This window comes from Equus przewalskii, chromosome 10, assembly GCF_037783145.1.
Source record: "Equus przewalskii isolate Varuska chromosome 10, EquPr2, whole genome shotgun sequence".
NCBI classification, from domain to species: Eukaryota; Metazoa; Chordata; class Mammalia; order Perissodactyla; family Equidae; genus Equus; species Equus przewalskii.
In genome coordinates this window covers 16,490,854-16,517,398 of record NC_091840.1, presented here as the reverse complement: position 1 = coordinate 16,517,398, position 26,545 = coordinate 16,490,854, and the positions used below count along the sequence as shown (strand labels likewise).

The 26,545-nt window shown below is 51.0% G+C and overlaps 1 protein-coding gene across 9 annotated transcripts in view; it reads left to right on the top strand.

Annotated features, from left to right (window-relative positions):
* The window catches only part of MRC2 (mannose receptor C-type 2), a 50,795-nt gene that overhangs the window by 7,736 nt on the left and 16,514 nt on the right, over positions 1 to 26,545 (top strand). For 8 of the 9 annotated variants that reach the window (XM_070561694.1, XM_070561698.1, XM_070561697.1 and 5 more), the window contains exons 2-8: positions 19,299 to 19,700; positions 20,743 to 20,916; positions 21,140 to 21,304; positions 21,531 to 21,644; positions 22,181 to 22,324; positions 25,034 to 25,222; positions 25,371 to 25,525. In XM_070561694.1, coding sequence (XP_070417795.1) covers positions 19,299 to 19,700; positions 20,743 to 20,916; positions 21,140 to 21,304; positions 21,531 to 21,644; positions 22,181 to 22,324; positions 25,034 to 25,222; positions 25,371 to 25,525 — 1,343 coding nt within the window. Of the gene's footprint in view, positions 1 to 10,907; positions 11,050 to 19,298; positions 19,701 to 20,742; positions 20,917 to 21,139; positions 21,305 to 21,530; positions 21,645 to 22,180; positions 22,325 to 25,033; positions 25,223 to 25,370; positions 25,526 to 26,545 lie in introns of those variants that run through there. The other variant, XM_070561701.1, reaches the window with a different exon arrangement.

The window sequence follows — 26,545 nt, the reverse complement described above, 5'->3', positions numbered from 1 at the left end:
TTTGATATATGTATATACTGTGAAATGATTGCCACAAGTTTAGTTAACATCCATCACCTCACATAGTTACAGAATTTTTTTTCTTGTGATGAGAATTTTTTTTTTAGTAGAAAGGCAATGAGGAGAGTTATCCTTCCAGAGTTTTAGATAATGTAACAATCATGAAAAACATATGGCATTGACTTAAACAGAAAAAGTCCAATGGACTGGAATAAATTCCAGAAGTAGACTCCAACTGTTATGAGAACTTAATGTGAGACACACCAGAAGCAACACACTTATGGGAAAAGGAATCTTTACTTTGAAGTATTATTGGACAACCTGATTATAACTTAAAGATTTAATTTCAGTTTATAGCTGATGACGCTTGAGGAAATCCTGATGGCAAATTGTCACATAGAAAGTGCAAAGATCACTAGAAATTCAAGAAATTAATTTTCTTTGAATACATAATTGAACTAGTAGAAACAGAAAATCTTGGCAGAGCTGTGAGCAAACCAGTATGTACGACTGGGGCACTGGAAATTGGTACTGTTTTTCAGGAGTCTGTCTTTCAGACGGTATGTCAGAGACTTGATATGGAAGGCTTCATGTCCTCTGACCTCATAATTCCACTTGTGGAAATTTCTAAGGCGTTAGTCCCAAAGAGAAAGTAGTAGTCATAGAAGTGCTGTTTACAGTAGCAAAACAAATTGGAAACCATCTAAATGCCCGACAATAAGAGTATGGCTAAGGAAAAAAGTAAGGTATCTTAACATGATGGACAATTTATGTAGCTCCAAGTGACAAATATACAGCTAATGTCAGTACATGAAAATATGTCTGAGAAGGAAAGTTCTCATGACCACAAGGTGATCTTACAAAATAATATGCACACACCGGGAACAGCTGAGTGAAGATGCATGCCTCATCACTGACAGTGACTCATTCATTCACTCAGTTAACTGCTTTGTTTCATTTTTGTTTTCGTTTTCCTGAGCACTGACAGTGTGCTAGGCATGGTATTTAGCGCTGAGGACACCTCGGTGAACAGGCTAGGCGTGGTTCCTGCCTTCCCGAAGCTTGTATTTTGAGAGCAGTCCCCCCAAAATGTAAAGCAATGTTAATAGAATAAAATGTTCACTGATTTCATTTTAGGTGCAATTTTTAAGTTCATTGAAAGAAAGAAGGAAGCAGCAGACTGCTCTGGAATCTCAGACATAGGGTCGGGAACCTGTCTGACCACAGAGAGAACAACCCTGAGTCAGACCAGCCTGGTCGAGTAGGAATTCAACAGGAAATAGCCTTGCAGTCAGTCTTGGTCCCTGAGGAAAAGCTTTTCTGGTATAACCCCATAGATGCTTAGCCTCATTTCTGAAGGGTCTGAGGATATGAGAGCATTGGTAGTTTGGAAAGAGCTTGGGAGCACTGTTTATAATAGCCAGAACAAAAATAAAAATGCACATCAAAAGAAATATGAGTAAATAAATTACAGAGTATAGACACAATGAAATACAATGCAGCAGTGAACTAACGAACCTCGGCTATGTTCATCAGCGTGGGTGAGTCTAAGAGACATACTGTTGAATGGGGGAAAATCCCAGAGGGCTACATTGGGATTAGACTCTTGAACCCCTGGAAAAGTGAGGCAGTGAGCACGCATTTCGTCTTCATCTAGAAGCACCAACTGTTAACATTTTGCCACATTTGCTTTACTTCACGCTGTGTGTGTGTGTGTGTGTGTGTGCGCGCGCGTGTGTGTGCGTCTGGTGAAGCTTTGAGGCAGTTGATGAGGTGACATTTCATACCTAAACACTTCACCGTGTATGAACCAAGACAAATACATTCTATATAACTATAATACTATAATCACATTCCAGAAATATAACAGATACAATAATATTTTCTAATATGCCATTCATGTTTAGATTTCTCCTGTTGTCCCAACAATGTCCTTTACCGCTGTTTGTAAGTCCAGGATTCAATTCGATGTGTCTCTTCGTCTCCGTGAATCTGTAACGGTTGCTTGGCCTCTTTGTCTTCTATGGCATGGCATTTTTGATAACTGCAGGTCAGTTGTTGCGTAGAATGTCAGCAGTCTAAACTTGTGTGATCCTTTAATCATTAAATTCACATTAGACATGTTTGGAAAGAAAACTACATGGGGATGTTGTGTCCTTCCCATTGTATCATATTAAGTTGGTTTGTTCCCTTACGGGTGATGCTAATTTTGATCATTTGGTTTAGGTGGTGTCTGCCACATCTCTGCACTAAAAAGGTACCTTTTCCCCTTGTATGTAGTAGATAATCTAAGGAACCTAAACTATATTCTTAAAAAAGCAAATTTGTTCATAACAGCACTATTCAAAACAGCCAAAAACTGAAAACTAGTCCCAAACTGAAAAACACCCCAAGTGGCCATCAACAATAGGATGGATAAACTCTGGTACCTCCACATAATGGAATGTTATACAACAATGAGAATGAACAATCTACAACGACATGTGACAGTATGGATGAAGCTCACAAACCTTGAGCCAGATGCAAGGGAGTTCATACCATATGATCCCAACTATATAAAATACAAAAAAAGAGGCAAAACTGATCTATGCTGTTTGAAATCAGGAGAGTGGTTACCCTTAGTAGGTTACCCTTGTGACCAGAGGAGCTCCCAAATAAAATTTAAAAAGAACAACATCCAGGAGCAATGTCTGTAACGTATATGGTGAGAAGTTCATATAAGCCAATGAGAAGCAGCACAGGAACTTCCAGTCGTTTTAAGGCACCTAAGATGGTAACAGATAAGACAATAAAGGCTGTGAACAGAGTTCGCAAAGAAGGAATACCAGTGTCTAATAAGCCTATGGAAAATATTTAAAATCACTAGTAATAAAAAATAAATAAAAAGCAAGATACCATTTTCACCTCACAATAGCACCAGCAAAGATTGATGTAACAATATGTTCAACATAACATTATTTATAATTAAGAAAATCTCTTGACAACATGAAGACCAGTAATAGCTAGGGAATGAACAAATGAAATATGGTATATCACATCATGGAATAGCATACAGCCATTAAAATGGTTTTTAAAAAGTTTTTTAAACACAAAAAAATCCTCTCTCTGAAGTATTAAGTACAAAAACAAGATTAAAAAACGTTTTTATGGACGTGTGCATATATGTGTGTGTGTATGTAATGGTATTTTGGATATATAGATAAAATTGGTAGAAAAATCACACCAAAATTTAACATGTTATATATATATATATATATATATATATATATAGTCTGCTATACTGTATTATGTTAGATCTTATTTAACAGGGGTGATTATGGATAAAATTTTTTTTTTAAACATGTCTGTAATTTTCAGCAATGGGGTTGCAGGGGGCAACTTTAAGTCTCTGTCCAACCACGTGATTCCAGCAGCGCGCGCTCTCTCCGTGTCCATCGGTATCTGGACCAAGCCTGCAGCACGTGACTCCACGGAGCCAATCAGGTCTTGCGGGGAGGGCGGGCCTTTCCCGGCGCCCCGGGGCGAAGGGAGTCGATCAGCGCTGGGGTGGGCCCAGCGGAGCCAGCGTGGCTCCGGGCGGGGAGAGTGAAACGTGGGTGCGGGGCGGGCAGCCCCCGGGACTGAGACCCTGGTTGCAGTTTTCCGGGGTCGCTCCACGCCGGCACCTCCCGTCGTTCTTTTAGAGGCCGAGTTGGAGTTGGGCTTGCCCCGCTCGCCGACGGCGTGGGAGGGTCGCCGCGGAGCCCGGGTCGGGCGGCGCGCTCAGGGTGCGCTCAAGCAAGAGCTGGGTCGCGGGTGTGGGTACCCGCCTCGCGGCTCCTTTCGTTAACTCACCCCCAAACGCGGGCCTGTTGATCTTGCACCTATCAGCCAAGTGTCTCCAGAGGGGGCTCCGGGCGAGCACTGAGACGCTATAGTTTGCATTTAGAGAACAGCAGGATACAGAATTCTGTAAGCGCTGAGTGGCGGTACTGAGAGACGAGACGAGTGCAGAGCAGAAAGGCGTCCGAAGTTGGGGGCTATGCTTTTGGAAGGCTCCTTGCTTTTTCAGAACTTTATGATGTTTCTATATAACATTGTGCAACAAATGAGAAATGGAGACCACATGAATATTTACAGAGCACATAAAGTCCGCCAGGGTCAGTATTAGGCAATTCCACATACACTACGTTTTTAATCCTCACATTCCTCCATTTCACAGATAAGGAAATTGAGGCTGAGAGCCAGGATCACATCTCTAGTGAGGGACAGAGCAGGGGATGCAATCCAGGTCTGTTCGGTTCCCTGCATGGTCTTTAATTTTATAAATAAATAGGTATTCACTATAATATAATAAACATTTGTGAACACACCGCCTAATCCAAGACAGAGAACGTTACAATACTTCTATCTACCTGTGTGCTTCTCTGTGCCTGGCCCCATGTCTTTCCGGAGTTTGGTGATAATCCATCCCTTGCTTTTAAAAATTTTAATTCTTGGAGTATAATATAAATACAGGAAAGTGAACACATCAATGTTTAGCTCAATGAATTTTCACGAACTGAACACCCCCATGTAACCAACACTCAGATCCAGCAAGTAAGAGCATTAGCAGGATTCCAAGTGCTTTTAAACGGGTTCCACAGGCTTATCAGACATGGATATTCCTTCTTTGTGAATTCTCTGTTCACATCCTTGATCATCTTATCTCTTCAGCTCTTAGCACCTTGAAGTGATCTGGGTCCCTCTGTTTTTCTCAATGGCGTATATGAGCTTCTTGCCATAATTGTTACAAATATCTTTCACCTGTTGTTCACTTAAAATTTTTTTATTTGGGGAGTATCTTTTTTATCCTCCCCCTCCACACACTTGGCCTTTTAAATAAGGTTTACAAAGCCCTTTAGCTCAGACTGGGTTCTTCCCTTCATGTGAGGGCCCATGTTGACCCGCTTGTGCACCCCCACATTTTCTGCTTGACTAGCCTGCCTTCCCTCGGCCGTCAGCAGCCCATCTGAACTTGCGAGGAGCTTCAGTTAGTGACCTTGAATGAGGCTGCCAAAAGACGACATTCTGTATATATTTTTTCAGGATAAGACTACATTTTTGTGATTGTAAAAAATGATACCTATTCATAGTATACAATTCAAATACAGAAAAAAAGTTACAAAAAAAGAAAAATTACCTGAAATTTCATCACTCGGAAACAGCCACTGTTAACATTTTGGAGACTGTCTTTCCAAATTGCATCTCTTCTCCCTGTGTAAAACTTCACAGAGATGTTTTCATGTTGCTTTGTAACATTCTTCTTTCATGTGCTGATGTGTCATCAGTCTATTTCCACCCAGTGCTTCTGTTGGCTGCATAAGATTCCACTGTACCAATGTACCGTAACTTAGCCCTTGTTGAACATTCAGATCATTTCTCATTTTCACTTTTTTTTTTAAAGATTGGCACCTGAGCCAACAACTGTTGCCAATCTTCCCTTCTTTTTTTTCTTTTTATTCTTCTCCCCAAACCCCCCCCCCCCCCCCGCCCAGTACACAGCTGCAGACTCCAGCTGTGAGTGCCTCTGGCTGTGCCACGTGGGACGCCACCCCAGCGTGGCCTGACGAGTGGCGCTGCGTCGGCGCCCAGGATCTGAACCCGTGAAACCCGGGCCACCAAAGTGGAGCGAGAACCTAACCACTGGGCCATGGACCGGCCCCTCATTTTCACTCTTAGAGACGCCCCTGTATGCATCTAGGCCCATTGGACCCTTTGCTCAGGCCTGCAGACTGATGGGGATCCTGACTCAGGATGTGAAAGTGGCTTGACCTGCATCAACTTGATGCCTCTGAACTCACTCAGCTTTTTTGTTGTCGGGGTCTCTGCTCCTTGGCACCAGGATTCGCTGGTTGTCTCGCCGATCTATAGGCTCTCTCAGGGAGCATCTCTTGCTTATTCTTCACCCTCCCTTTCCAGGTGGGCTGAGTTCAGTGTAGAGATCACACATAGGGTTAAGTTTGAAACAAAGGACAGACACACATATTCTCTATCTCCTTTTAATTACTAGCCATGTTAATTGTAGAAAATGCAAAGAGAAGATAAAAATCACGAGCTATCCCATAAGTCAGTGATAACCACTGTTAACACTTAGGCACGTCCAGTGCTTCTGAAACGGTGGTGTGCCTCGGAATGGCCTGAGAATCTTGTCTACGGTCCGGATACGCCTTCCCCCTGAGATTCGCACTCACTTGGTCTGCTGTAGGGCCTGGGCACTTGCATTGTAAGCAGGCTTGTCTGCCCAGACACCCAAGTTTAAGAACAAGGATGCAAAAATGTCTTTTCAGACTTTACTTAATTTGAAGGAAAATAGAAAGGAGGTCATAGTAAACATTCAGGATTTTTTTCCAGTTAGAATGTGAACCTCAATCCATGTCTAAATACTCTTTTATAAATGAATTTTCATTGTCTGCGCAGTATTCTGTTACATGAGTGTATTTCCGTTTATGCAGTCAACATCATATTTTTGGACATTAATTTCTCCCATCATTGCTATTATAACTAATGCTGTGTAGCTAAGTCTTTGCATAGATTCTTAATTATTTCCTTAAGTTAAATTCCTAAGAAGTGAATTCTGGGGTCAAAGCCTTGTGCTTTTGAAGGCTTTTGATATTTGTTGCCAAATTCTCCTCCTACTGTGAAGACGCTTTGTGTGGGGCAGGTGGTGAGGCCTTTCCATCCATGATCTAACCAGTCCTGCCAACCACCCGGTGGGCAGCACCAGGCACGGCTCCTGGTACATATGCTCAGTAATTGTTACATGCGATAAACACAAGGAGTATTTTCTCCACTGAACAGATGAGGATGCTGAAGGATGAAGAGGTCAAATGACTAGCTCAAGAGCAGGCATTGAAACCCAGCCTTGTATCCAGAGGCTGAGCTCTCTTAAGCATGCCACTGACTTTTAATTAGTGTCAGGGAGGGAGGAACAGCAAGGGTTGTGGGGGCAGTACTTTTTTTATGTGGTCCTAAAAATGTACAGAGGAAATCAGGAAAAGGGAGTGAAAGGGTGGGGAAAGAGAAGGAATTTGGGGGGACTCGCACAGACATTCCTTAACAGGTCCAGTGTAGTGTGCTATTCTAGGTCCGGGTGACGTCACAATGGAGAGTGTGGCAGTGGGGTGTTGTGTGTGTGACCCTTTGTGTCTGTCACTGAACACCAAGCCCGGTTCTGGGGAAATCAAGAGGTTTGGTTCCTTGAAACATCTTAAGATGCTCCCGTGTCTCCCTTCTCTTGGTTTTATTTACTCTGGAAACAACATAATATAATAGAAAGTTATGCATAATCCCAACCTCCTGGCACAACAAAAATTTCATGTTTCCCTTATTCACTTCCAGTCATTATCCATATGTAGATCTGGGTTTTTTTGTTTTTTTGTTTTGAGGAAGACTGGCCCTGAGCTAACATCTGCCGCCAATCCTCCTCTTTTTGCTGGGGAATACTGGCCCTGAGCTAACATCCATGCTCATCTTCCTGTTTTATGTGGGATGCCTGCCACAGCATGGCTTGACAAGTGGTACATAGGTCCACACCCAGGATCTGAACTGGTGAACCCTGGGCTGCTGAAGCGGAATGTGCATGCTTAACTGCTGTGCCACTGGGCCAGCCCCTGTAGATCTGTTTTTAAGGAGGAGATCCTTTAGAGGGTGTTAAACCCATACCCACAGGACACAGGGCAGCTTGCCTTTCCACCTCAGTTCAACATGCATGTATGGAGCACCTGTTGTATGCCCCGCACAGAGGAGACGAATGGATAAGACACAGTTCCTGCTCTCAAGGAACTGTTTAATGGGGGAGACCGACCCTAAAAAACATGTCAATATTCTCGTGGGTCTTTCCCTGTAGATTTCCCCAGGAACCTGTGAAGAGGTAGGGAGGGTGTTTTATAATTCAGTTTACAGGTAAGAAAAGAGAGCCCCCTAAGTTCCTCTAGATTGTAGTGGCCGAATCAGAACCTGAACTCCTGGGCTGGATCTCCATTCTCAGCCTGCACCGGCCCACCCCTTTCCTCCTCCCGGTCTTGTAGGTCAGGGGCTCACTGCCAAGTGACTGCCTGGGTCCCAGCGAGGAGGGTCTCATGTTGACTCTGTCCTCCTCCTCCAGTCTCAGCATCCGCCAGGTCAAGTGGCGCGGGCGCTACCCCCCTCCTTCCTCACACTCCCTTCCAGCTGTGTATTTTGTGACCTCATTTTCCCTTCCGCCTGCCCTTGGCGTTTATTTCTGCAGAACCAGAAGGTGGCGGGGAGAACACTACAGCCCAGGCTGTCCTGACTCCCAGCAATCCCCCCACTTTCCTCTGACACCCTCCCCACCACCTCTTCTTGCATCTCCCTTCCAGGCGCACCTGAGGAGGGATCCAAAAGTTCAGAGGCCACAAAGGAGGGTTGTCAGGGCACCCAGGGGAAATGGGGGGAGGACTCTGCATCTGGACTGTGGATTTGTTTTTCTTTTAATTCTTCTGAAGAGCAGCTTAAACACTTGAGTCCTTGGCCTTATTTCCTCTCACCGTTTCCTCTCATCCAGATTCCAGTGTCGGCTAAGCCTGGTTCCCAGGCTCTCTGCTCTGAAACAAACAGATTCTCGAGCTCATGGCCCCAGTCAGGGCAGAGGCTCTTGCTAAAATATCAAAAAGCAATAGTGGTCTTCTGCTCCAGGGTGCTTACCCGGTACAGATCGTCTTCAGGTGTTTTCTTGATTAATCCTCCCAGAAACCCAAGAGATGGGTCTTATTAGTGTCCTCCCCTAAGTGAGGCTGCAGGAGTAAGGCAGCCAGCCCCAGGGCCCAAGTGGAGATTTGAATCTGGGGGGTCCAGATTCTAGAGCTGCCCTCTTAACCTCTCCACCATGTGCCTCCCGAGAAGGTAGGGGTATTATGGTCCCCTTGGCCTGTCGTTGCAGAAGTCATAGGTGTTTAATCTTTGGCATATAGTTTTAGGGAGATCCTGAAGGTTCCCAAGCAAAAGAGATTCTAAATTCAGTTGACTTTAAAGAGAGCCATGCTTTGCTTTTAGAACCAAACACAAGCTTAAGTCTTGCCACGTCAGAAGGTCAGAGAATTGCCAGTGAGTAGAGCAAAAGCTTGTTATGACACATGTCATGATTTCTCAGGATCCTATCGTGCTGCGGTTCAGACGTGTCTCGTGAAAGGAATGCAGCGTGTCACAGGGAAATTGTGGTCACGGGGCGATGGAGCCTAATTTAGAGGACCTCCTCCCTTTGCACTTTTGAACTAGTCACAGTCCTCTGGTCTTTCTTAATAGAGACAGGATACTAAGGAATGTTTCTCCACTCTGATAAAAACACTAGTGCCCGCATGGTAATGTATGGCTGTCCTCATTCCACCTCAGTGTTGGGATGGGTGGGGATGGCTAGGGACGGTGGCAAGCTGCTGAGCCCCCTCCCAGGTGGACAGCTCCACCCAGAAAATATGACTGGCTCCCTGCAGGCACGCTGGCTCAGGGTTGTCAGGCCTCCCAGTGTTTCTGAGAGAAGCTGGAACTCCAGATTTTTATGTGGAATCTCTTCAGTTTTAAATGTTGGCTCGCTTTTCTTTCACACACTGTGAAGGCCAAATACAACTTGCCTGTGGGTTATCAGGTTTAAAGTACCTGGAATAGTTAGTGAGCTCAGCTCTGGAACTAGTCTGCCTCGCCTCCCACCCCAGCTTTGCTCCTTGTTAATTGTGTTATCAAAATGTTTGATCTCTCAGTTATTTAATACCTCAGTTTCCTTATCTGTCAAATAGAGATAGGAATTTGACCTACTTCTGAGGGCTGCTATTAGGATCAACAAGAGAATTATCAAGGAGAAAGCCTTGGAACCCAGTGCCTGGTACGTAGCAAGTACATGGTAGACATTAACTTGTATCATAATGTGTCTCTTTCCATAAGTGACCATATGTCCTAGTTTGCCTGGGGCAGTCCTGGTTCAAGCTTATTGTACTGGTGTAATTATTATGAACTCCCCTTTTCATTCTCAATATGAGGCAATAAATTATTTGGTCAATTTATATAAGCAAATACTGGCACTGCTGTTCAGGACTTCAAGTTTTAGTCCTAATGAAAAGGTCATGGTGTATTGAACATCCTTGGGTAAGTCGCTTAACCTTCCCGTGGTTCAGTTTCCACATTCTAAAGGATTGATGACAGGAATTCTAAGATCCCTCAATTCATATTCATTCTGTCGTTTGACAAATATTTATCATGAGTCCAGACTATCCAGGCAAATGCCCAGGTCATAGAAAGACCAAGAACAGAACCTGGGCCCTCAAGGGGCCCTGGCCCTTGAGGACCTCCTGGGCCGGGAGCTGGGAATCTCTACCCTTTTTTTCTGTTATTTGAAAGATTGCTATCTAGAAATTGTTCATAAAGTGTTTCTTGTGAATCGAATGTTTATATTTGAAACCTCAATTCCTCTACAAGCAAATCATTACATTTCAGTATAATTCTCAACATTTCTTTTTTGTGAGTGGGTATATACCTTTTTAAAAATATTTATTTCACTATGAAAAAATTGGAAAATACAGAAAGGCCCAAAGGAGATTCTTTATTTCTGTTGACTTCGCAGTGAGCATTGGGCTTCTAATATTTTAGCTTTAGGTCAGCGCCCTCCCCTTCCCCCTCTGCAGCCAGTTTGTCAAAACTAAATTTTAAAAAAATGCTCTCTCTAAATTTGCCTCCTAACAAATTCTCTCACTCATTCATTTATTCATCCTCAGTGAACCAGGTATGGAGCACCAAAGGTGGTGTTGTGGCTGGAGCTCCAAAGGGCTCTTCTGTTGGTGATTTTATGAAATCATCTACTCACGACTCCCTCCCACGGATAAATAAAGCACGTGTGGCTCCGCAGAGGCTTTCGGGGCCGGCTGGACCGAGCGGGTGGGCACTGCCATCGGGGTGGGATGGGGAGCGGGCAGGTGGCCTCTGCGCCGCGGCAGGGCTGTGCCCCCGCGCGCTCCCTTCCAGCGGCAGACGCGGCGCTCGGCTCCGCTCCGATCCCCATTCCTGGATTCTGCCCTTCGCGTCTGGGTCAGTGAGCGGGGATTGTACTGGCCCAGAAAACCACTTCCTGCCGCGACCGGAGCCGGCCGTCATTGTGAAAGCTGCCCCCCGGGGAAGGAAGTGGCTGGGGGCTGTTTATTTTGGCTGCGGGCTAGCAGACGGCGCCGCGGGCCGCGCAGACCCCGCGTTTGCAGAGCTGGGCCGGGCGCCCGGCCGACCTCGGGGCCTCGGGGGAGGCTCCGCGCCCAAACGTCCCGGGGCGCGGCGGAGACGGGGCGCTGGGAAGGGGGACGGCCCATCACCGAGGGAGCGCGCACCGCGGGGAGGGCCGCGGCGGGGGGAGGGCGCGCCGCAGGGAACGGGCGGCGAGGCGCTGGGGGAGGGGGTGTGGCCGGGGGGCGCGGCGCGGGGGGGAAGGCGCGTGGCCGGGGGGCGCGCAGCGCGGCGGGACGGCGCGTGGCCGGAGGGGGGTCTTGGGCGGGGGGGGCGGCGCGTGGCATTGTCGGGGCGGGCCGCAGAGGGTAAGCGGCGGTCCCGAAGGCCCAGAACTCCGAGGACTCCCGGGTCCCAGCGCCTCAGATCCTGGAGGCTGGGATGACGGAGGAGGGGGTCTAGGTGTGCCAGCTCCTGGGATGCTCCAGTGAGCAAGAGACGATGGGAAAGAGCAGGGGAGCGAGGCCGCGGGAGTGGCCCGGGAGCGGACGGTGTCAGGTCTGACCAGAGATTAGAGACGAGATCGGTCCTGTCCGGGTTCGGTGGCTGCCCTCCTTCATCTTGCAAGATGGGGCCTGGGAAAGGACAGGCTGAAAAACTGTGACGCTTTAGTCTAAGAAGACAAAAGCCAGCGGGGTAGGAGATCAAACGCCATTAAATTCCCAGAGGGGAGGCCGGGGCGGGTGAGGATTTGCATTCCCAGAAAGCCCCACCTGGGAGACCCAGGGGACCCGGCAGAGCCATAGGGAGGGTGAAAAATTTGCATTTCCGAATTTACACGAATTCCCACTCCCCACCACCTCATCATATCCCCCTTCTCTTGTATTTATTAGGGGGAGGTGAAAAGCCCACCTCTTAACCCATTCCCTGCCAGAGTTTGCTTTAACATCTGCCTAGAACAACAGCATATCACATTTTGCAGCAAACGTGATTTAGGCGGGGAGAAAAGCATTTGTAGAACCGAATGATAGAGGAAGCTCACTGCAGCTGCAGAGAGAGACACTGCACACACGCATGCATGTGACGGCAACGGAGCCTCGGTGAGGCCGTGTGTTCGCTTTAGTCACATGGCCCTAAGCAGTGAAGGGCAAGCAGTTTCGCCTGGCTAGAATGGAGGCGCTGCTGGGGAGGAGGGGGCAGGGTAGATGGAAGCCCACCTTAACTCAGGATACTGGTGTAGATACTGCGCAGTTGGACAGAGTATGGGGTCTCCACGTCATGTGACTCCCCTGACCTCTGTAAAAGGGATGCCCCACCCCCCTGCCAGGTCCAATGTGCATGCAAGGACGTGGACACAGGCTCTAGCAGAGGGTGGCGTAGGGTGGGGTGTGGGTCCCCAGGGTTGGCCCCTCAGCAGGGTGGGGCTGGCCACTTCTGCTGACTCAGGGACATTTCCAGGCCTAGCCTCAGGGCCAAGTGGCTCATTGAAAACAGCTGCTCCTCTTGGCTCTCGGCCCTGCGGGCGGCCCTTGGCTCTCCCTGGGATGACCCCTTGCCTCTGCGTTGCCTGGGGAGGGGGACCGACAGTGGAGAAACTCAGAGGCTGGAGGCCACCCTGGAGGACCAAATCTGGCCAGCTCCCAGGGCTCACCAGCTGGCCCCTGGTCCCCAGCTTTCTAGCAGCTGAGCTAGGCAGGTCGCTAGGCCCTCGGTCTTTGTTCCTGCTGTTCCCCCAAATTGGAACACCCTCTTTGTCCTGGTCTGTGCTGGAGCCTTCCAGGGCTGTGTTAGGCATGCCTCTCATTCAGCAGATCTTTGTGGAGAGTCTGCTGCATGCCAGGCACTGTGCTAGAATTAACTTCCCCTCAGCTTCCTTCAGCGTGATGTCTTCAACTTGTAACAGGGAGCAGCCGTCTCCTCGAGGTCAGACCTCTGGCTGCCTCCGCTGCTGCGCTGAGTCCGGGAAGCCGCAGGGACAGCTGAGAGTCTGCTCCTGAGAGACAGAGGCTGTGAGGCTTTGCTGTGAGCCTCAGGACTCCACCAAAGCATTGCGTGTACCTTTCAGCAGACGGGAAAGGAAAGGAGGCCACAGTGACTGTCACCCGGGAGGGAGGAGGCAGGTTGCTCAGTGTGGGGCAGATAGCTTTAAAACCCAGTTGCCTCTGAGCACAGAAATAAATCTCCAGGGTGATGACCTGGATGTCTGAGAAGCAAGAAAGTGTGGACTCCACATTGAAAGAGTCCTGTCACACTTCAGGTATCTGGAAAATCCATTTCAACCCAACGCCCTCACCCCCAATCATGCAGTATAAATTAGGTCTGACAGTTTTGCACACTTGTTGATGTGTTGCTTGTAACTTTTTCATGGATTGCTTCCTGAGTTCTGCCTCTCTAGCTTCGGTATGGCTCTAGAGGCCATACTGTCTAATTTCCCCGTGGTGCCTGGTCCAGTGCTTCATAAGTGCTTGTCATCTGCATGGATGAGAAAGCCAATGGCGGAGCAACCAGAAGGGTGATTAGGAGGATGGGGTGGTGTCCAGCCTCCAAGTACCTCCTCTGACATGGCCCAGATGCTGCAGCCAAGAAGCTCATTCCTGGTCTAACAGTCAGAGGGGATCCTGGAACAGTAGCCTCCCAGGGAGCAGTGAGAACGAACCAGTGTTCCAGACTGGGAGAAAGGGTCTGGCTCCAAGACATAGGGTTGTGTGTTTATCAGGATTCTTTTGGTCATGAGGACAGAAACCCAATGCAAACAAGCTCAGCAAAGAAAGGGAATGAGGCCGCAAGTGATCCTGAGTGACTCACAGGGTGGAGGGAAGGGGTGCAGGAGCTCAGGGACTCGCTGGATGTCCAGCACCACTCGGACTCACCTCTCCTTTCATCTCTCAGCTCCGCGTCTCTTTCTGTGTTATCCCCTTTCTTGCCTATAGCAGAAAGGTCTTTCCCTCATAGTGAGAAACATGGCCATTGGCAGCCCCAGTTTACCTATCTCAACAGAGAGAGAAAGCGTCATGTGTTCTGGGGGGACTCTGGTCATTTTAGTTTGAGTTGTGGCCAGGGGGATGGACACTGTTCCTAGCCAAGAGTGAGCCTTCTGCCCACTCACATAGCCACAGTTGCAGGAAAATTATAAGTAGTAGGAAGAAGGGCACAGGAAGCTTGTTCGGCAGACAAAATCAAAAGGTCAGAGACTATGGGCTGCTCAGTGAGGGCAAGGATTCTGTTATCATCTCCTTATTTTCCATGCGGAGCCCAGCGCCTACCAGACCATAGGATGATAGAGGCCGGATCATGTCTGTACTGTTCACCACCGTACCCTCGGTGCCTGGGACCATGCCTGGCACCTCTGAAATTCTCAATAAATGTTTTTGAATGAATGAATGGATGGATGACATCCTGTTGATACTCAGTGCACAGTTCCCTGTCTGGCGTCATTCATTTATTCACTCAGTGAACAAGTACATAATGAGCCGCAGCTTGGCGCATAGCTCTGTGCTAGGCATGGTGTGGTTGTCAACAAAACACAAGAGGCTGTCTTTGTCCTTGGGGAGGGCCATACCAAGGCCCTAGTGAGGGGCACTGTCACGCCCTCACTGACACCTGCAGTGTGGAGTGAGGCTAGGAGGGGGTAAGCCTGGAGAGGGCCTTCTCAGGATGGGGGGCATCAGGCCTCTATACTTGGAGCTCCTTCTGCTGCTTCCTGTGTGCTTGCTGAGAGCATGGATGCAAAGAACCCAGAGTCAGTCTCAAAACGCCTTTGTTGCCTTCCCTCTCCCCTTAGCATTTCCAGCTCGGCCAAGGCTGGACTTGAGCTCTTCCTCCATCGAGCCCTGGAGATAGAACCTCCTTTCTGTGAGGGCCTAGGCCCACCTCTCGACTTTGGGAGGAAAATGCTCTCACAAGAGCCCCCGGCCCCCAGTGTGGCAGAGTCCCTGGGATCCACCTCCAAGAATTCCTCTCGGCCTCCCCTTTGCTTTGTGCCTCTTCTGTAGGCCTGCCTCTCCTCCCAAATTCCTCGTCCTCTTCTCATTTGCTGCCAAGGAAGTTCTGTGACCACATTCTTCACCTTCTGCCTCCTCTGGATCCTCAGTATCTTCAGAGAGTCTGCCTGCGCCTGGAAGGCATGGCTCCCTCCTACGCCCCTAGACACCCGGATTTTAAGGGCTTGTTTGCCCTCGTGTCTTGCTGTGTCCAAACCCGCTGATCTCTAACCAGCACGGTGAGGGATGTTTCCTTGTGACCCCAGCACTGCCTGGGACATGCTGCACACATAGCGGGCACTCCGGGAAGATTTGTGGATTTGAACACAGAACCTAGGACGTCAGAGGGAGGAGGGGACTTGCAGCCATGATTCATGTGACGAGGAGGAAACTGAGGCCTTGAAAGTTATTGCGACTGGGTGTCCTAACCTCTTCCCCTCTCTGGGCCTCGGTTTCCTTATCTCTTGAGTGAAGGGAGGGTGGCCTGATCCTGGAATTGCCTCTCCCGACTGACACGGACCTCTTTTGGACTCTTCATTTGCCATTTGTTATGACTGGCAGCCTGGCTGGAATTACTTTGGTTCATGTGTGGTTTTCTGGCTGGGGCGGAGGGAAGGTACTGTCCGCCTGGGCTGCTGTGGGCTCTGGTGACATTTTGGACCACACTGTCCAGTCCTATCTCTGAGAAGCATTTATAAAAGCAAGCACGATTTTCTCCCTTTTCCGGTCCCAGGCCCTTTCCCTACCCCCTGCCAAGGGCCACTCTCTGTTACTACTGACTGTCCTCGCTGGAGTGGGGTTTCTGAGAATCAAATCCCCAGTCCCGAGAGGAGCTCAGGCAAGCCTGGCTCAAGGCCTGGGGCCAGTTTATGGTTCCTAGAGGGTGGCTGGGGAGGAAGGAGGAGGTTGAGGGGCGGGGGCCCCGAGGGAGGAGGATCAGCTGTGGCAGTCACCCTAGTGATCCTTCAGGAGGTCACCTGTATCTTGCCCAGAGAGGGCCCCCATCCCGGTGATGTCGAAGAATGGAGCACCCAGCGTCCCCGCCCCACCAGCCTTGCCGCTGTGGTGTTTTGAGTGCTCAGTGACAGGAGCCGTGCCCACTTTGCCTTAGGAAAATTAATCTGGCACTTAGGACAAGCAGCAGAAAGCTAGACTGGTGGGTTGTGATTGTTGTCTGGGCATGAGATCCATCCCTTCATTCATGTGTTCGTTGGTATTTATTAGGTGCTGCTATGTGGCAGGCAGAGTTATAGGTACCAAGAGAGAAGACAGAAAATCCTCGGGAGCCTGTGAGCAAGGGGAGACACAGAAAATAACCAACAGCATGTCAGATAGCGAGTCTGGTCCTGGACGTGGCAGGTGGTGTGGATCAGTCCAACTCTCTGGCCAAGAACGCTCATTGACTAAGATAAAATATAAAATACAGTGGTTTGAAGGCCCTGGACAGCAACCAGAACCAGGCAGGTGCTTGGGGCCATTCCCTCCCAACAGTCCTTGAAAGAAGAGAAGCAGATGAAGAGACTGGCTCATTTAAGCAGCTTCCCGGACCCTGAGAGAACTGCCCTGTTTGAGGAGTTCACACAGAAAGTGGCACTTTTACTGGTCAGACTTTGTGGCCACCAGAAAAGCTAAAAATTGAGAGGGAAGATCTTGGAGAGGAAGGAGCGATAGAGCTGTCATCCTGTCATCCTCCTGAAATCCTTGGCGGCTCCTTAGCTGGGCGTGGGCAGAGTGAGGCTCTGAGGACCCGGCAAGAGACAGCCGCTGGGAGGCAGAAGTGTCAGTTGCTGCCTGGTGCTGAGGAAGCTGAGGGTGGAATTCAAGTTCCACCAAGTTGGAAGAGCTCGGTAATTGCCTAAGGTGTTCGTTTGGAACTCCAGAAGGGCCTCACCTTGTGATTAAACCGGGGGCTGAGGGCCACACCCTAAAACTAAAGGAAAACCAAAACAGCCCCACCCTAGCAAAGCCTAAAACCAAGACCCAACAGGATCAAGGTGATCCATGAGTAATTTACCTGCTTGTCAGAACAAAACTCAACATTCTTTTTAGGAAAATAAAAAATCCAGGCTCCTTATAGCATATCATCCACAGCATCCAGTATATAATAAAAAAAAATTCAGACTCCTTATAATATTATCCACAATGTCCAGTATATAATAATTACTAGACATGCAAGCGGCAGGAAAAAGTGACCCATAATCCAGAGGAAAAATAGTCAGTGGGCCCAGCCTCACAGCTAACCCAGATGTTGAAAAAAAAAATCAGATAATAATAAATGCTGTGAAGAGAATTATAATCAGGGGCCAGCCTCGTGCCCCAGGGGTTAAGTTCGCGCACTCTGCTTTGGCAGCCCGGGGTTTTCCCGCTTTGGATCCTGGGCGTGGACGTGGCACTGCTCATCAAGCCATGCTGAGGCAGCATCCCACATGCCACAACCAGAAGGACCTAGAACTATGTACTGGGGGCTTTGGGGAGAAGAAGAAGAAGAAAAAAAGATTGACAACAGATGTTAGCTCAGGTGCCAATCTTTAAAAACAAAAAAAAAGATCATTCTGGCTGGCCCTGGAGAATAGCCTATAGAGGGATGATGAAGCCAACATGGCAGAACAGAAAGAGCTTGGGGTTTGGATTCAGAAGACTGGGAGCAAATTTCAGCTCCATCTCTTACCAGCCTTGTGACTCTAGTCAGATCATTTCACCACCCTTAGTCAATTTCTTTACCTATAACATGGAGTAATAACATAAAATAATAATAATAATTTATAGTGATCTTATTATGTACCAGACCCTGTTCCAAGCACTTTACACGTATTATCTCATCTAACCTTTATAGGAGTCATGGTGAGGAAAATGAATCAGAGAGAGGTTTAAGCAACTTGCCCGAGTCACACATTAAGTGGCAGAGCTGGGATTTGAACCCTAGCAGTCAGATTCATGCTTTCGAGGCATGAAAACTATCCTGAGGAGCTGGTAGCTAGTGGATGCAAATGTTCTTTGGAGACCGGGCTGTGTGGTATGTGTGTGTTGTGTACTAAGGGGCAACCGAGGAGCAAGAGGAAGGCGGTGAAGTTGGGTGTCAGAGAGACCGGGGTTTGCTAACTGGCCGTGTAATACTGGGAGTGGGTCACTTCGTGTCTCTAGACTCATGTCAGTTTCTTGCTTCCTTACTCTCCCTTTCTTTCTCTTTCTCTCTCTCAACACCTTTAAGATATAATAACAGCTTTAAGATATAACAGCTTTGAGATATAATTCACATATTGTAAAACTCACGCATTTAAAATGTGCAATTAATTGGCTTTTAGTATATTCACAAAGTTGTGCAACTATCATAACAGGCTAATTTGAGAACATTTTCATCACCCCCAAAAGAAACCGTGTACCTTGTAGCAGTCACTCCCTGTTCCCATCACCCCGGCCTGCCCCCAGACAACCATGAACCTACTTTGTATAAATTTAAGTCTCCGTTTCTAATCTGTAAAGTCGGTGTGCTGGGGACGAAGTCACGTCTTCCATGGGGTGCTCAGTGAGCTGATGGGTGAGAAGATGCAGGATTGGGGAAGCAGAGAGCTAAATGCCATCTGAAAAATGAGTGAAATGGTTATGGGGGTCATGAAAGGTTGGGTATAGGGGGTGAGTGGTTTGAGAAGATTCTAAATGAGATGAAAGGATGGAGCCAGTGGAGCTGAGGGGCAAGGGGTGACATGAATGACTCCACGCGGGAGAAGAACTTTGGCAGAAAAACCACGCCATGTAACAGACATTGGGATAAAGGTTGCGATGTGGTGTGTGATGTAAATGCCTCCGCCACCCCGCATGAGATCGTCAGAAAAGTGTACAGTATACGCTCGCCATGTGCAGTTGGATTTGCTTTTGGGGGTGGGACAAAGGGCCGAGTCCTGCCTCCAGGTGGGCACGGGGCCAGAACAGAGGCTGGCATGCAGGCTGTGCCTCAGCTGGGCACAGGGGGACAGCAGTGCCTCTCACTCCCACCTCAAAGGGCCAGAGTGATGACTGAGTGAGCTAACATGAGAGAAGGCTGACAACTCGTGCCAGGCACATGGTCAGTGTCTGTGGGCGGCACTGGCCATTGAGGGCCATTGAGAGAGCCCTTGTGGTGGCTTCATGTCCTGCCTTCCCTTCCAGAGCCCAACGTCTTCCTCATCTTCAGCCATGGACTGCAGGGCTGCCTGGAGGCCCAGGGTGGGCAAGTCAGAGTCTCCCCAGGCTGCAACGCCAGTCTTCCTGCCCAGCGCTGGAAATGGGTCTCCCGAAACCGGCTCTTCAACCTGGGTACCATGCAGTGCCTGGGCACAGGCTGGCCGGGCACCAACACCACAGCCTCCCTGGGCATGTACGAATGTGACCGGGAGGCACTGAATCTTCGCTGGCACTGTCGCACACTGGGTGACCAGCTGTCCCTGCTCCTGGGGGGCCGTGCCAGCAACACTTCCAAGGCTGGCACCCCTGAGCGTGGTGACCAGACCCGCAGTGGCCAGTGGCGCATCTATGGCAGTGACGAGGATCTATGTGCTCGGCCCTACTATGGTGAGAGGCTGCTTGCAGGAGAGGGATGGGGCCTCTGGTGTCAGGGGGCCTGCAGCCATAGAGGAACAGACTCCGGGCTGACAAGGCCTTTGGTCTCTGCAGCCTCTGGCACTCATGTCTTTAGTTGTAATGGGAAGCATTTTTGAATAATTAAGAAAAGTAACTTCAAAACATTTAATTTACTTTATTTATTTATCTATTTTGGTGAGGAAGACTGGTCATGAGCTAACATCTGTGCCAATCTTCCTCTATTTTATATGTGGGGTGCCACCACAGCATGGCTTGATGAGTGGTGTATAGGTCCACACCTGGGATCCAAACTCACGAGCCCTGGGCCAGTGAAGTGGAGCATGCGAACTTAACCGTTACACCACTGGGCCAGCCCCTTAATTTACTTTTTAAAAAATTGCAAAGCTATGACATGCTTATAAAGACTTCAAGTAGTACAAAAGTTTACAAAGTAAAATTAAATGAAAATTCCCTTCCCCAGGCCCACTCTCCAGAGAGACCCAAGGTTAACACCACAGATGTCGTGATCCCCATTTTGCAGGGGTGCACGGGGACCAGTGTCACCCAGCGAGAGGCCTTTCATGGTGGGCAGCTCCATCCTGGGGGTCCTTTTCCTGGAAGCTACCCTGAGTTCCAAGGTGGAACTTGGGCAGGAGGGGCGCACAGTAGGGAGGCTGGAGCCCCTGGGCTGGGGAGCTGAGCAGGGATTTCTTCAGGCTCTGACCTCTGTGGGTGACTTGGAGGCCGCCTGACCCAGCTGGATTTTGGACAGGCATTACGGACATTGAGGGAACCTCTTCCCAGTTCTATGGGATGAGCAGCAGGACCTCTCCCAGGCTCCTGGGCTGACCTGACGGCAGAGGGAGCCTTAAAGCCACTGTCTGGTGCTACTGCCACCTTTCCCACTCTGTTGATCCCTGCCCCCAGCTCCCACCCCATCCCCCACCCTGAGTTACAGGGGATTTTCCCTTGGGGGTGGGAGGGGCAGTTTCTGGGGTCCGGATGCCAAGAGCCTGGCTCCCCTCTCCTGCAGAGGTCTACACCATCCAGGGGAACTCCCATGGGAAGCCGTGCACCATCCCTTTCAAGTATGACAACCAGTGGTTCCATGGCTGCACCAGCACGGGCCGCGAGGACGGGCATCTGTGGTGCGCCACCACCCAGGACTATGGCAAGGACGAGCGCTGGGGCTTCTGCCCCATCAAGAGTGAGAGCAGGGCGTGGCGGGCGGGCCAGGGGGCTCCAGGCGGGAGGCTGGCTCTGAGGGGCCTCAGTGTGGGTGGCAGAACTTTTGGGACTGGAGTGAGAAGCAGCTCCTCTTTGTAGCATGGAGCAGCCTATGTGGGATCTCTGCATCCTTGAGAGACCCCCACGTGGGCCCTGAAGGAGAGGAAGGGGGAGGGACCCATGTGTGGCTGTCATGGTGGCAGGTAATGACTGTGAGACCTTCTGGGACAAGGACCAGCTGACCGACAGCTGCTACCAGTTTAACTTCCAGTCCACGCTGTCCTGGAGGGAGGCATGGGCCAGTTGCGAGCAGCAGGGGGCAGATCTGCTGAGCATCACTGAGATCCACGAGCAGACCTACATCAATGGTGAGGGGCGGGGGAGGGGGGGGCGGCCAGCCCTCGGGTACCAGGCTGATTGGCTGGGGTCTGACCTGCCCTGGGGGCCCGGAGACGGAGGGGCAGGAGCCTGAGACCTGCTCCCCACCTTTGGAGGGCCCTGAGCCCTTCTGCGGGGGTAAGGATGCTGTTGGCATGGCAGAGTGAAGGACAGGATGAGGTGATCCCCTTCTCACTGTCGCCCTCTTGCTGTCAGGGCTCCTCACTGGCTACAGCTCCACACTATGGATTGGCCTTAATGACCTGGACACCAGTGGAGGCTGGCAGTGGTCGGACAACTCGCCCCTCAAGTACCTCAACTGGGAGAGTGGTGAGGCGCCAGATCGGGGCACAGGGTAGCTGGGCCCCCCAAAGGCACGGGGCCCCCTCTTTACTCCTCTCCTCCCTTACTCCAGGCAAGCAGTTGGGGGGTGCGGGGCGTTCCACCCCCTGCTGGTTGGGGCCCCACTAGGCTATGCGGTGCCTTTGTCTGGATTAGGAACTGATGCCCTTTCCCCAGGGGACAGGGCACAGGGCACAGGGCCCGGGGTGTGGACCTCATTGCGGCCCCACTCACCCCCTCAGTCGCATGCACCCGTTCTTTCAGGGCACCAGCAGACTGGCCAGGGAGGCGGGTGGGGCTACTGCCGGTTGCTGAGTAGAGGGTTCAGGACCGTGTGGGCCCAGGTGAGAAGGCAGCGAGGGCCCCGCGGTGCACAGTGAGGGAGGGCTGGGCGCAGTGCTGGGCATCTCCAGCTGGCCCAGGCTCCCGCGGGCGCAGAGGGAGCAGGAGCTCCTGAGCAGGGCTCCCGGGGCCCGGTGTGAGTTTCTGTCTCCTGGGGCGCTGGCGCCCTGCCCTCCCCACAGATCAGCCGGACAACCCGAGCGAGGAGAACTGCGGAGTGATCCGCACGGAGTCCTCGGGCGGCTGGCAGAACCGCGACTGCAGCATCGCGCTGCCCTACGTGTGCAAGAAGAAGCCCAACGCCACGGCTGAGCCCCCTCCTCCTGGTGAGCACCCCCTCCCGGCGCGCCGTGGTCCCCGCAGCAGGGTGGGGGTGGGCTCGTCAGGGCCACAGCCAGCCCAGCCTCACAGCACAAGGTGTCTCTGATCCTCTCTCTTCTTATGTAACAACTAAAGTCTGAACAAATTGCAATGTGCTGTTAATTCATTCAGGGAGCATTTGTTGAGAACTGTGTTAAATGCTGGCGTTATTCACTGTGTCCTTGTGTCAGTCACACAGTCCCCCGGAGGTGACAGACATCACACACAATTGGAATATCCTGAATTATGAACTATTATAAGAGTACATGTAATAAATTTTAGAGGAGAAGAAATAGCTAGAGAAGAAAGTGATTAAGCTTCTGAGAGTTAAGCAGGGTTTAAGGAAGTGACATTTGATTTGGGCCTTTCGAGTTGAGTGTAAGTTTAAAAAGGCATGAAGAGGCGTGAGGGAACAGCATTCCTGGCGGAGCGAACTGCATGTGCAAGGGTGTGGAGGCATGAAAGTACTCAGCAGCTTTAAGGATGGAGAGTATTGCAGTCTGGTGGGAGTATAGACGCTGAGTAATTACAGTGTGGTCCAGCAGCACAGCATCACCCGGGAGCTTGTTGTAAATGCAGACTCTCAGACCCCACCCCAGATTAATTGAATCAGAACCTGCATTTCACAGGATCCCCAGGCAATTCTTGTGCAGGTGCAGTTTGAGAAGCACTGGCTTCGAGGGCCTGGGGAAGACAACAGTTCAGAAAGGCAGGTTGCAGCCAGTCCCTGAAGGGTCTTGGCTGCTGCATGGAATCTGGGTGGGGCCAGGTGGGCTGTTGGGAGCCTCTGCGGGTTTTTTCAGGCCGAGAACGTCTTGCTCACATTCGTGATTCATAGGGACAGAGATGGCTCTGGGGCCTGTGGAGGAGCTGGGGCAATGGGCAGGGCACTGGCCTGGGGACTCTGCCCCTCACTGGTGTGTGGCCTTGGGCAAGCAAGCAGCTTAGTCTCTGAGGTGCAAATTAAGAATAAACTCGTGTAGAGTGGTTCTAAGGCTGTAACCTGGCCTGGCCCAAAGAAGCATCTCCACAGGGGTCAGTGGATGTCTAAGCGTAGGCTGGAGGGGCTACTGCAGTAATCCTGGGAATGGTCAAGAGGGGATTTTTATAAGGAAAATACGTCGAAACCAGAAAAAAATCACAAACCCATAGAAAGTAAAGAGCTTACGCTGCAAAACTTCTGCTTCTGACCGTTAAAGTGCTGCCAAAGATTGATTCAGGGCTGTCAGCCACTGCTTTCTCCCCTCCCCTCCTAGGGGGTCAGGAGCAAAGGCTTAAACATTGGCGCCCCACATCCTAGGCACCTCACCTCTAGCTGGAGGGAGCCTGGGGCAGGCACCATTCCAGGTCTTCCCAGAAGCTGCTTCCTGAAGGAGGAGAGCCCACGGGAGGGCCCGGTGTGGGCAAGGCTAGCCTATCTGTGACCTTCTGTGGGACTGGCCCCTCGCCAAGTCCTCTTTCATCCCAGCCCACGTCTCTCTGCATGAGGCATATTTTCTAGGCGGTTTCTTGGGTGGGTTCTGCCTTCCAGGTCTCTTCACTCAAGGCATGTCATTTCGAAGGCAGGTGCCATTGTGACCCCAAAGCATCCACATTTCCTGAGCTCCCTTCCTCCCACAGCCCAAAGCAAGACCCCTCCGGTCTGAGTACCCACTAAACTCCAGTTCTGTCTGGAGCCTGAACACCCACTAAACTCAAATTCTGTCTGGGGCAGGAGCCTCGGGTCTTAGCTCAGTGGCCGACAAGAGATGATTGACAGGTCCTGAGCCAAGGAGCAAGCCTGCACAGGCTCTCAGCCCTACCCACTTTGCCACGTCTCCAAAAAACAGTATGGCTGGACCCTGGAGTGTCTCCCAGAATCCCAGTCTGGGGTGATGCTCTGAGTGGGCATATGCTCTCCCGCCCCGCCAGGCAGGCTCCTGCCCGAGCCTGACATTGTGGGTGGTTGGGGAAGTCTTGTTTTCACTTGCCAAGGCCCGAGTGAGGGCTTGTTTGCTTCAGCTGCCCTCGGACTTGATCCCTAGAGGGTGAACCTGAAATGCACGGAAGTGAGGGCGAGGAAGGACCTGGAACCCCTCGGTTTCTCAGCCCTAGGATACAGGGAGAGGAGCTGGGGATAGGGGAAGGAGCAAGAGGGGAAATCCTAGCCAGGGGATGCCTCCCAGTCAGCAGTGACTTCGCGAGCTGCCCACCCCGTGGACCCCATCTTCCCACTCCCGTCATCCTGCACTGCCAGGGCCAGCACCGAGTCCACGCTGAATAGGTGTTATTTGAGATAATGATGGTGGTTTCATTTATTAAGCAAGGTGCACATGAGTGAAGTTTGAATCTTATAGCAGGAAATCCCATTTACAGAGGAAGAAACTGAGGCCCCTGGGGTTGGGCTGGCCCAAAACCCTGCCCATCTCTTTCTGAGAGCCCCAGCCAGAGGGCCTGTCCTGTCTTGGGTGGAATCTGCCACCACCCCCCGGGGCTCTGCCTCTGGGCCTCCAGCAGCACTGGAGGGTTTTGTCTTTTCAGCATCATTCAGCAATCACACCTGTCCTGGTGGGAAGGGCTGCTCTGGGACACGTTTGGGGAGGAGGTGACTTTGGGGCCCTGTGTTGAAATCCACTGGGTCTGTGCCCAGTTCGGGCAGCTTGGTCCCTGAGCGGTGGCCTTGTGGGTCTCTGCAGACGTATGGGCCAACGTGAAGGTGGAGTGCGAGCCCAGCTGGCAGCCCTTCCAGGGCCACTGCTACCGCCTGCAGGCAGAGAAGCGCAGCTGGCAGGAGTCCAAGAAGGCATGTCTGCGGGTCGGGGGCGACCTGCTCAGCATCCACAGCATGGCCGAGCTGGAGTTCATCACCAAGCAGATCAAGCAAGGTGAGGGCCGCTCATCTACCAATCTGCCGGGAGGGCGGGGCCTCCCGATGCCATCCTGCCCAGGAGGCTCAGGGACTGTCCCTCCCTCCCCTGCTGGTGGCTGCGGCTGACCTCTTGGTGTGTCCCCCCCTCCCTGCTGCACCCCCAGAGGTGGAGGAGCTGTGGATCGGCCTCAACGATTTGAAACTACAGATGAATTTTGAGTGGTCAGATGGGAGCCTTGTGAGCTTCACCCACTGGCACCCCTTTGAGCCCAACAACTTCCGGGACAGCCTGGAGGACTGTGTCACCATCTGGGGGCCGGTGAGAACCCCCCTCCCTATCACAGGGTCCCAATACACCCCCAGCCTCCCGGTGCTCTTCCAGCCGAAGGACGTCCTATTATCAGCACCTGCCCATAACCCCCCCCCATTGCCTCTCAGAAGCCCCCTCACCTCCCTCTCCCCTACCAACCCTCCACGTGGAGAGACTGCCAGGATTTGAATCTCCTCTCCACCTCCAACTAGCTGGGTCACCTTGAGCAAGTTACTTAACCTCTCTGTACCTTGGTTTTCTCATCTGTCAGTGGGACACTAATGGTGCCAACCTCAGAAGGTGATTGGGAAGATTAAAGGAGTTAATTCTCCTGAAGCCTGAGCATGTTCCCTAGTGCCATCTCAGTCTCCTGCCCACTGCTCTTCCCTTCTGGCAGGTGGCATCTGACCCCACGTTCTGTGGACACGCTCCACAGGCAGGGCTGCTCCATGCCAGCCCTGGCCTCAGCCCCCCAGCCTGGGACCCTGTCTCCTCAGATTATGGGGTGACAACTGTCTGCCATTGCTCTGGCTAGCACGCAGGGTGGGTAGATGAAGGAATTGACGCAGGGCTTCAAGCATAGAGAAGAGACTCTTCAAAAAGGGATGAAGCCAGAGGGAGAGACTGCCCACTCCAGGGACAGACAGGACATTCTGCTGTGAGATGCTGCAGATGGTGCCGGGGCCTGTAGAAACAGAGCCATCTGGCATAGGGGCTGCTATTTAAGAATTTATAAACACTTATTTGTCGAGTGTGTACGTGCCAGGCATTCTCCTGGGGCCTGGGACACACAAACACCTCCACCCTCCAGTAGAGCTAAAGGCAGATGAGCTGCTGGCCACGAGGCTGGGACACTGAGGGCTGAGGAGGGTGGGGAGGTCGGCGACTCAGTTCCTCTCCAGCCCCATGAGCTGCGATGTGGGTTTGGGCACGCGGCTTCTCCTCGCCCTGGATCTGCAGGGACTGGCGGGACACCTTGCAGAACTAGGAATCGCGATGTCTGTCCTGCCATCGGTTACACTCACAGTC